Source organism: Pipra filicauda, unplaced genomic scaffold, assembly GCF_003945595.2.
Source record: "Pipra filicauda isolate LSUMZ 115617 unplaced genomic scaffold, ASM394559v2 scaffold221_size1283894_pilon, whole genome shotgun sequence".
Taxonomy (NCBI): Eukaryota; Metazoa; Chordata; class Aves; order Passeriformes; family Pipridae; genus Pipra; species Pipra filicauda.
The window spans coordinates 496762-507750 of NW_024104334.1; the positions used below are offsets into that span (position 1 = coordinate 496762).

Consider the following 10989-nt stretch of genomic DNA (forward strand, 5'->3'; position numbering starts at 1 on the left):
CACAGATTTAGCATCTAGAACAAGACCTAAGGAGAAGACATGATGTATTACTTTGCTCAAGGAATACCAATTATGTTATTAGGAATATGTCATAGAGATCAGTGGTGATTCCATGGTTTCATAAAATACCAGTTCAGGAATTCATAGCCCTAATTTTGTTGATGAGGTTTTCTAAAACAGGCCAGGTAGATGACTTTTAAATTTACTAATTTAGAAGTGAACTGGGTATTCAAAAGCAAAATTTGATAGCAGCTTTAGGAGAATGCCTGAAAAGGTGAATATACGTATGAGGACTGCACATCTGTAAACGGATGTATCAATAAGGAAAGTAAGCACTGAACATTGTCAAACTCATAGTAGCCTAGATCTTCCTTCCAGATGATATTTTTAGCTGGATTTTGCAATAGTGCAATGGATTTCCTGGTCCCTGGAGCTCCTGGCCTCTGTATTACAAGTTATAACTGCTTGCAACAGACTGAAGCCAAAAGTTTTTGTCCACATCACCGGCTGTCAAAACACAGGGACTTCTGTCTGGGTGTGTAGATACTTAGTTTTGGAAAAGCAGGAGAGAACATTTTGTTCATCTTTCCTCATGTTTCTCCCCACACACACCGACACAGAGGAAAAACAACAAAGCCCTAATCATGCCGTACTACTTTAGTATCTTCCATGTAACCAGAGAAAGCAATCTATAAATATTAAAGCTTCAAAGCAGAAAAAGCATTAAACTCATTAGGTAATCATAAAGTTGAAATAACTGTCAGCTGGTTGGTTGCAAGGTTAGGAAAGGTTTAGGAGTTCCAATTTCCAGTCCTTTAATCTAAGCCCTAGGCCACAAATAAGGAATTAGCCTGGAATTCATGATCAGCCTTGTAATAACAAAATTTTGTTTATACCTTGAAAAGCAGCAAACAGTACCAGTATCACTTCACAAAACACTTATTGTTGCAAACATATAAAATGTGCTTGCTTTTTAATATCTTGGTGTCGTTTTAAGAAAATGAAGTTGCTCCTGGAGCTCGAAACTTAGAATAAATTAAATGACACATGAATAAATATATATTAATTCTTTTTTATTAAAGTATCAAAACAAACTTGAGAATAGAAAACAAACTGCTTTTAATGCATTTTAAGGGTTCTCCTGAATAAGGTACACTCTTAAGAAAACTCATGCAACATACCATTCCTGTCTAGCTCTTTAAACACTCTTTTCCTGGGCACAGTCAAGTGTCCTTGAGTACCATCATTTCCAGAGCAGCGTGCAGGAGCACACGCGCGCACACACACACACACACACACACACACGCATACAAAAGCAATACAGAGCAGCTATGACTGCACATATAAAGAAATAAAAATAGATTATCTTCTGACAATAGTAGTGGTACCATATCAACATTTGGCATGCCGAGTAAATAAGATCAAGCAACAAAAGCGTGACGCCTGCGTCACCAGTGATATGGTTAAAAGCAACCATACAAATTCCCTAAGGGAGACACGTGAATCCTGTCACTATTTTCTAGTCTCTGTGGTAACACTTCATAACCGACCATGAGACAGTTTCGTCTGCTGGTATTTGATGCACAAAAGACAAAGCCAAGGTGTACGATACCGGGATGATGCCTTGGTTTTGTATTTCCACATTACAGAAGTCAAATAACAGTGAACATTGTTTGACAAGTTTATTGTAACACACTTCATGTATACCTGTTGTCTGATAAACAGCTGGCCCAATTACACATAGAACTCACCCTTTAAGCCACAGAAGTTGCCATACAGTTTCCAAACTCTGCCTACAGGATGTGAATAAAACTCTCACTTGTCAATGGAAGTCAATGGAACCTCCTTCCAATACACAGAAAGATAATGGATTCTTAGGACAGAATTGGACCTAGTATGTCATCTTTGTAATACATTCACTTTTCAGATACATGAAGTACATATCTTTAAAATGTGATATAGGACATTACAATATATCCAGATCTTAGGAAAAGGTACTAAGAAGTTCTGTTGCAGAATATAATGATCATATAAGGATCAGGTACAATATGTGACAGACTCATGAGAAATTTGCAGGGTAAGAACCTTATGGCTGAGGTATCTTTAAGTTTAGCCTTTAGAACAAACACACAATTTCAACACTGCATAACTGGTGTAAAATATTATGTACAGTAAGCTCCGTTTGTATTCTGCTTTGTTTAAATTGTGACATCGAATGGTTAGACATCACTGATGGAGATACAGAATTTTGGAAGGTATAACGTCTGCACCCAATCATTCAAGATACTCAGTGCCTCATCTTCAAAAAAGATGAAGAATAAGTGTTCTAAGTAGCAGTGTCTCAAATACAACTGATGAAGTTTAGGAATATATAATATTAAACACCAAAGGTAAAAAGACAGCACAACACTTGTGTTTTCAGTTTTCTCTTGCTCGCAGTATTTATTAACTCTACTCATTAAGATATTAGTGATAAATAAGAATAATATTTTCTTTTACAAAAAGTTGTAAGGATATATTTTATAGAAATAAACAATCTGAGAATTTCACAGAAACATCAGAATTTAAACACTCATAACTCCAACTGTTTTGTCCAGCAGCTCTTCTACCAGTTCAAAAACATCCAAGGTTAGTATTTAATAAAAAATAAAAACAATCATTCACTACATCAAAACTCCTGCCTCCTTTAGATTCTAAGTAACATTTTTGATTGACTGTAGTTGCCACTCAAATGTAAAATAAAAGTAGCTGCAATCATAATTTTTCCCTCTGAATCACCTGGCAAAAGGAAGAAATCTTGGCCAGGATGGAAAAAGCTTTGTCAAGCTCTTATGCCTGTAAGAGCTATCTGCATGAGCTCTGAAATCCATGGAACCTCTTTTGTGAATGAGGCTTAATAGTATGAATTAAGGCTTGTAGGATTAGATTCTAGATAAATTTAAAAAAAAAAAAACCCAACCTTTTCAAGGTTCACAAGCCTGGGATTCAGTCCTGCAGTTCTTTACTTCAGCAAAACCTCTATCAATACTCCTCGACAGTTAGTTTCCTCTTTCCAGTGGGTTCAATTCACCGAGTCACTAAATGATAGTACAAGCTGCTCTTTAGCCATCAAAGAAAAATTGTAGTCCCCAAAGGATAGTAGGTGAGGTGATAACTCATAAAATACAAGCTAGGTCACATAGATGTTTTGCAAGAAACATTTCTTTGTCACACCTACAAGGCTCTTCAATTTCAGTCACTGAGATGAGTCATAGAAAAAACCCACACAAGTGTTGTGAGAAAACTGACAAAGCTTAGTTGGAACTAAAGGGGGGTTTTGTGTGTGTGTGTGTGTGTATGTGTTAGGTTAAAATGCAACATTATGCATCAGTACATTCTGCCAGAAACCATCCTCCTGGAAACTTCAAAAATACTCAGTCTTCTTTCCCTATCAGCAACAAGGAAAAGTAGTGTCCATCCAGCACAGCTGTCTGTCCCATGTGCATCACTGGAAGTCATAGTGTTCTAGCACAAACGTCGTGAGTGCAGATACTGTATACTAGCAGAGAGCTAAAACTTCTGAAGCTGTTGTCTGTAGCTCCTAGGAATAGCAAGTATGACAGGTGCAAAAACCTATATTTGAGGCAGAAGGCTCTTCAATTTGATTGAGACCAGATCTTCCAAGGGGAAGAATCGCTGTCAAGCCAAAATGATTCTTTCCGCTTAAGAAAGCAACCTGCCCTTCCTAAAGGCTCTTGACTAATAGAATCCTACACATTATGTCAGATCCTCCATGGATTCTGGTAGTTGTTAAAAACACTATAAATATTTCCATGTTTGCCATATCACTTAACCTTGTAATGTGCCTTCTTTGATCTGTTGAATAAAAAGATTTCTTTCATCTTCAGGTGTCCTTCCGTTTTGTGCACGAACTATACAAGTAGGCCTGTGAAGATTTAGCATGTATATCAAATGCTGCTTCTCATTCTTCAGCTCTTCGATCTGGGCTTTTAATTCCGCATTGATAGTTTCCAGCTTTTCTGATTCCTAGTCACAAAGGACAGACACAACTATTACACTGAGTAGTTCAAATAGTTGCAATATTTAGCTAATAGTTGTGGTCTTTTATTGGTGGCAAAACATATGGCTAGCAGAGAAAGAAATCTCATGTTCTTAGTGTGCTGTAATGATGAAACTATACATTCTTCAGTCAGTAACAGTCTAACATTGACAGTTACTTTTTTTGGCCTTTAGAAAAGTGTAATGGAAGTTGGAAAGTCAAATTCAGACTTCTGTTCACTTACAGGGACAGATATCCAAAGCATTATCGCTATCTTCTGCAAAATTATTCTGAGCTTTTTGGGTCAAAAATTGACCCAAAATTATCTACGCTGCTTCTTAATTCCCTTGAACATCATGTCACATATCTGCAAAACCATGGTAAGCTAAGCAAGTAAGAACATAGCTTTTTTCCCTAGCCCTAGATATAGGAATATAGAGGCCTCTATACCCAGGTACAGATCGACGTTGTTGTAATAAAGTTGTATATCACTGCACAGGAGGTGAAGACAAAATTGGGGTCCTAGGACAGAGAACTCAGGAGTCAGCTACCATATCACTCGTTTCGTAAGTAAGTCCGAAATTATTTGGTGTTGTTTGCAGGCTCTCCATAGTGAATGTTTTATGAAATGAGATTTTACTTCTTTTTGTGTTTAGTGTACACATTCAAATTAATATTATTCCCATACACAAGATTAGTCACTGAAACAGTAAACTCTTTTCACTCCTACCATGCTTTCTTTTTTTTTCCAGTTTTAACCAGGTTTTGTTTTAATATATAGCATGTTCATGTTTTATAACTAATGTTTTGAAGGGTTTAAAGAGTTTTGGGTGACATCTTTCTGTATTTCTTACTATGACAGAACTCCATGCTACCTGTTTGGATCCTGGCAGGATGACAGATTAAGAAAAATTCTAGCCAGTCACTTACTTTTTGCAAACATTCTGTTTTTTCCTTCTTTTTGTTTCGGCACTTTGCCGCAGCAATTTTGTTCCTTTCCCTTCTTCTCTTCTTTCTTTCATCCTCTTCAGGAGAAAACTGTCCAGCAAAAATGGATACACATAATCCATCAGATGTTGTAAATATGAAACCTCTATTTCTACAGCTTCTGCAATTTTAAAATCAACATGGATAGTGTTGTCAGTGTTTACATTAAGAGTTACATAGCAGTGTGATTGTGACCTTGTTTGCCATACAGTATAAGGGTAGTAATCTCATTAGAATTCAGTTAAAACCTGACTGGAGTTTGGATGTATGTAATCCACATGATGGCTCATTTTAAACCAAAAGTACTCAAAAAACTCATTGAATGTCTCCCCAGACTGACTCCCACACCTCCAGGAGAGGAAAAGGAGGAAGGAGCATGGGGAGCAGAGTGGAGGATGTGTCATGAATGAGGCAGGGAGAGCGAGTGAAACTAAAGGCAGCACCGAGAAGGAGATATTAACACACTTCTTCAAGTTTTGTTTTGTTTCCTGGGAAGGCTCAGACCAAATTGTAGCTGTTTCCCTAACTTAAGCTATTTATCCACTTTTAAAGAGAAATCTTTTTCAGTGAGAGTATTATCTTAAAGTAAAAACCTAGTGTGGACATAGAACAGCTAGTCCCACTTAGTCTAGTCCCTGTAGGTCCTGCTGGACTGTCTTTAGTGAAATAGAACTTCAGCAGTGACTTATTCCAAGTTCAGCCACAAGTAGGCAGGGAAACTAAATTAGCACTTGTTCTAATCATTGTAAAACATTGTCCTTAGATGATAATAAAAAATAAAATATCCAGCTATGTGAAATACCAAAGGTTTTCCCCAAAGCATTTAACAGAAAGCCAAGCAGCATGCTTGAAAGAATCAAGTATGGCAGAGAGGGTTGTCTATAGCTACTGGTCTCGTGGTGAAACTTCACTAGAGAATTAATCATTCACACTGGAATTCTATTTAAAGAGCCATACCTCTGTTTTCATCATTGCTGTTTCAACTGGCCTTTCAGAAACCGCCACCGCGTCCAATGAAGAAGACATCCTGTGGAACTGACGCTTATTCTGAATAGCAAACCTCAGTTCCTCTTTCACCAGTGGGGTTAAATTTGTGAAATCATCAAACCCCAGTGACCCTGCAGGGGACAAAGTGGGAACAATTGCGGAGGCGCTGACTTCTAATGCAGATACCTGGCCTGAGTGTTGGACCATCATTTTGCTGAAAGATAAAAAGAGATAATAATAATAGTCTTTCAACAACTTTAGAAAGGCAAATATCTCTTAGAGGTAAATTTCATACTGTGAATAATACTGTAGTTCTTACATTGCTTCAGTCCCCCTTCTCCATGTACCCCAATCTCTCACTAGAGACAAGCAGTTAAGTATTTGGTCACTAGTGAAAACTTCAAGTTAACTCAAAGTTAGTATTTAAAAGTAAGAACAACATCAGCATGAGACAATTTCTAGGTCTTTCTGAAACTTAATATTCAAAAAAACTGTGTAAGTATGTATACTGTTAAGCTTTAAATTGGTAATGTGTGGCAAATGATAATCGAGTGAATAGGAAGAGAAAGAAAATAAGAACAAAAATCAGAAAGCAAAAAAGTAGTATTATTATTTAAGGCACAGACAGAAAGTAAGAGTATCTTCATCCTCAGAGCTATACCACCACAAATTCCAGCTTCAAATGGACAGAGCATACCTTTATCTTGGCTACATTCAGGTAAAGCTCAACGAGTTCTACTAGGAGCTGAAGTTTGCTAATCACGACATGATCTGTCACAAAATTATCACACTCAGTCTTACATACAGTTGTAGATATGGCTCTAAACTCCTGAAAAATGGTTAATGATAAGAGCTGGCACAGAAGTAAGAGTCTATACATGCTCTGGAGCCCCAAAGCACAGACTGAGTTGGAGGGATTGACTCATGAAAAATGTGAAACAGTTTGTTTCAGTCCTTTGCTCTTGTAAAATTCGAAACTGTCCTCATGTGCCCTCTATGGGAGTCTTGAAATTCTTAAATATTTATGGCCGAATCTTTTGCTGATATAAAACAGTGTGATTGAAGAGACTTCGGGGGAATTATGCAAATGTAAACCCATGGAGAAACCTCAACTCTAGTAGGTTTCCTAAGAAACAAACTTACCCAAGAGTGCTCTCTACTTTCCTCTTTTTAGTCACTCTTATTTTTTAGCCAGTTTTGGAGGGAGAGAGGTCCCCTACGTGCTTTGTGAAAATTGGTGACCCCACTGAGGGGGAAAGAGACATAACTCAGCAGTCAGTCATTCAAACACGGTGGGCTAGCTGATGCACACATCTCTGCATGTCACAATCCATCTCTCACCCAGCAGAGGTGAGATAAGAGGTCTGGAAGAAAACTGAGCACCTTTCATGGGTGGTTCAATGGACAAAAGCTGCAAATCCATAGGAAAACAGTTTTTAGTAGTTTCCTTGTTCATAAAGCAACTTGTGTTAAATTGGATTTTACTATGTTGGTTTTCCAGCTTTCTTTGGTGTGTAGGTTTTGGTTGGGGTTTGGTTTTTTTGTTTTTAATAGCTGTATGGATAATTACAGTATGTGTTATCTACTCCAGTCTAGAACTATAATAATTATAGCAAAGTCAATTATAATTAACTTAGTTCAGGTAAGCAAATAGTTGCCTTGGGGTAGCACTGTGGGTAAGCTAAATTTCCACATGGTCAACCCAGAACTGCACAGTTCCCTGTACGTTACTTCAGCAACACAGCAAGAAATGTTTGGGGTCATGTGAAGAAGATAGATTTTGCCCAGAGATATCTAAAAATACACTGTAAATCCACACTGGTGCAAATGAGAATAGAATCTGGTTCATCGTTAAGTGAGGTAAATATAAAAATCTGAGGACAGTGAATTGCCAGTTGGTAGAAAATGCCATGTCCAGCTGCAATCTTCCTCATTTCTTCCTCACCCAGTCACCACAAAAGAGCTGAACATTTCCCAGAGTCTGGGGGTGAAATCCTGACTCCACTGCAATCAAGAGAACTTTTTCTGTTGACCTCAATGGAGCCAGGATTTCACCCACAGTTATTAAAGATGGGGAAATTATTTGGAAAAATTTGTTATTCAGAAAGACCTTGGGAAATTTATGTAATTCTCTTCAGAAAGCCCCTGCTCATGAGTCACATTTAAAGTAGTGATACAATTTAATCCTATAATCTCAGAAGGCTAGCAGTTGCGCTTTTCCAACAAGTCAGAAATGGCCCTATAATTTCCAGATGAAGTCCTCACAGTATTATTTACCATTTACCAACATTCAACCATTCAGCTAATTTAAACAGGCTAATTCTGGATGACACTGAACCCCTCACTGCTAGGAAAAATTTCAGCTATTTTCACTGAATCTGTCTCCTTGAATGCTGATGATGGCTTCATTCAACGAAGTTAATTATGTATAATTTAATCCAACCAGGAGTCTTAAATTAACAGTAAAACTGTTTCTCCAGCCTACAAAATAATTAGTTGAGTGAATAATTTTTGAGCTCTGGTGGTTTATTCAATTATTTTACAGTTTAGGTGAACTTTTAATTAAGGTCAGCAGCAGCACCAGAGGAAACCAAGAATGTTTGTGCCTGAGAAATTGTGTTAATTGTGGATTTCTACTAGTTAGTGCTAAGTGTACCATGAGCACCAACAAAACCCTGCTATAATGGCTTCAGGCCCTCTCATCCATCAGTTACTAGTGTGAAAAAGAGGGGTGGTAGGGTGCCCAGAGCAGGAGAAAATGTCCTTGACTGTAGAAACTTGCTGCTCTGCTGCCCAAACAGCTCACTGACCTCCCAAACATCCTGAAAGGTACCTCTAATTGCTCAGACTTTAGGGAAGGGAAGGCCTACCAGGGGGCTGAGGCTTGTGAAAGGATTTCTGCTGTGAGCTGAGTCCCATTTTGCAGAGCTGTTTGCTGCTGGTTTGCTTTCCTGGGGCTCTTCCGTAGGGCAGGACTTGGTAGGGTAGGCTTCCAGTCTACCACTGGGATTGCAAGGAGCCACCACGACACAAATAACAGAAGTAGTCAGCCTTCTGTCAAAACTCTTCAGTAAACTGAATAGATTCCCTTTTCATAACAGCAAGGTAGATGTTTTCCAGATTCTGAGGAACCAATCTGCTTTTAGGAATGTTTTAGAAGAAGAAAAATTAGATTTGACTATTGTAAAGAATGCAACAAGTTGTCCTTCCTTTTCTCAATTTTAGTACAAATTGTACCTCTGTCTATAAGCCATCAGGAGCACTATCTCATTTTTTCTGGATTTGTAAGGGCTGGGGAACCAGTAGGAATAACAATATCAAGCCTTAAAATGTGATTATATCGTGGCCTTTCTGATACAAGCTGTGTTTACTTTGTTAGACCAAACACATGGACCTGTGCTCCAGGCTGCTTTCAGTACTCCTGAAGTTACTGACATTGAAGGTGCTGAACATTACTGTGCAGTGCAGACCTGCACTGTAAGAGTACAACCTGTTCCCACGGTGAGTTAATGCTTCATTACTTTATCCTCAGTTTTGGAATTCTCGAAAGAGAACAGTTTTTCTATGCATGGTACCCTCCCAATTCAGGTAGATTCAAGCAACTTTATTAATTCATTCTCCCTTTGCTACTTGTTTGTTCTTCTGCTGATGATTCTTTCCATCTACAGTGGGCTTTTGCATCTCATCTGCCAATATTTTTAAATTGAGACATACTTCCTAGCTGTGCATTTCTACTATTTAAGGGTATTCTTGTTTAATAATAATAATAAAATTGACTACTTTCAGTCTTTTCTTTTTTTGCTTAACTGCAGATGGTTGGCTGTGCCTCTTGGGTTTATTTCTTCATATGAATTCCTTTTCCTCTGGTGCTGATGCAATAAACCCTGATAACCACTGAGGTTAATCTTAAACAGCATTAAGAGCAATTACAGTTCACAACCTCTGTGCACGCTAGTTGACCTTAAGCTTTCTGACATCCCACATCGCTCTCGAACCATTTTCTGCTGCCTTCCAGCTTCTCAAATGCTGTTATTAGCAGGAAAATTGATTTCCAAGAGGAAACTCCTTCTCTGAAACAAGTTTGCTGTTGTGTCACGCCTGATTTGGTTAGGCAACAGTTTAGCAACTGATCTACTTCATGTCAAGACCGGGACAGAAAGGAAAGCGAATGTGCCCGGCTCGCAGACGGAGTTCCCCCTCGATTTATGTGAATATCATAGATAAACCTACGCGCGGCAGTGCGGGGTTGCTCATCGCCTTGACCGTCCCGGGGCAGCTCCCCAGCCCCGGTGCCCGCGGTCCCCGCGGTGCCGCCGACGGCAGCCGCCCCCGCCGCGCTCCGGCATCCCGGCGATCCCCGTCCCGATCCCGGTCCCGGGGCCCGCGCCGTCCCTCCGCCGAGGCCGCCACCGCGCGGTGCCGAGCGGCGGTGCCGGCCCGGGATGAGCCGGGGCTCGGCGGGCTCCTCCCGGTGCTCACATCTGGCGGCAGCCCGGGCAGGGGGTTCCCCCAGATGTGGGCGCCAGGAGCGAGCCGCCACCGGCGGGCGGGCGACGGGCTCCGGGGGAGGTTCGGCGGGGCCAAGGGCTTTCCCAGGGATCTCGGCGGGCGGCGGCACCGCCGCGCCCGACTTCGCCGGGGGCGGCGAAACTTTTCCCGGCGGCGGCCCGCGGACCCCCCGGCGGGCATCTCTCCGCGGCGGCACAAGCTCCCACGGAGCTCAGCCCCTCGTCCCGCCGGCACGGGGAGTCTCGGCGGCTCCCTTCGCGCTTCTACCTACCTTCCTCCCGCTGCTGCCGCTTTCCCGGCCGGAGGGAAGAGGCTCCGCACTCGCCTCGCCGCGCTGCCGTCCCGGCGGCTGTCCTCGCTTCTCCGCCGCCTCCTCCGGGAGAGCCGCTCGCTCCGCTCCCCGCTCCTCTGCCGCTCGCCTCGGTTGCATCACCCCCCTTATATAGCCGAGCGGGCAGCGCTGGTAT

The 10989-nt window shown here is 40.9% G+C and overlaps 1 protein-coding gene across 2 annotated transcripts; it reads right to left on the reverse strand.

Moving 5' to 3' along the window:
* Positions 1-1668: 1668 nt before the first annotated feature.
* Positions 1669-10969, reverse strand: ATF3 (activating transcription factor 3). Of its 2 annotated transcripts, XM_027723729.2 has the most exons (4): positions 10794-10969; positions 5984-6227; positions 4970-5077; positions 1669-4026 (listed from the first exon to the last, which is right to left on the reverse strand). In XM_027723729.2, the coding sequence occupies exons 2-4, from the start codon at positions 6221-6223 to the stop codon at positions 3829-3831; spliced, it is 546 nt and encodes a 181-aa protein (XP_027579530.1). In that variant the 5' UTR covers positions 6224-6227; positions 10794-10969; the 3' UTR covers positions 1669-3828. The 2 variants fall into 2 exon arrangements, with proteins under 2 accessions (XP_027579530.1, XP_027579531.1); XM_027723730.2 differs by lacking the exon at positions 10794-10969 and having other exon boundaries at positions 5984-10349.
* Positions 10970-10989: the final 20 nt, after the last annotated feature.

Excerpts from the sequence above, each read along its gene's own strand:
- ATF3 (XM_027723729.2), bottom strand. The coding sequence starts at position 6,223 with ATGATGGTCCAACACTCAGGCCAGGTATCTGCATTAGAAGTCAGCGCC. Across the intron at positions 5,078-5,983 it reads CAGCAATGATGAAAACAGAG|TTTTCTCCTGAAGAGGATGA; the intron begins GTATGGCTCTTT and ends TTTGCTGGACAG. Across the intron at positions 4,027-4,969 it reads AAACAGAATGTTTGCAAAAA|GAATCAGAAAAGCTGGAAAC; the intron begins GTAAGTGACTGG and ends CTTTGTGACTAG.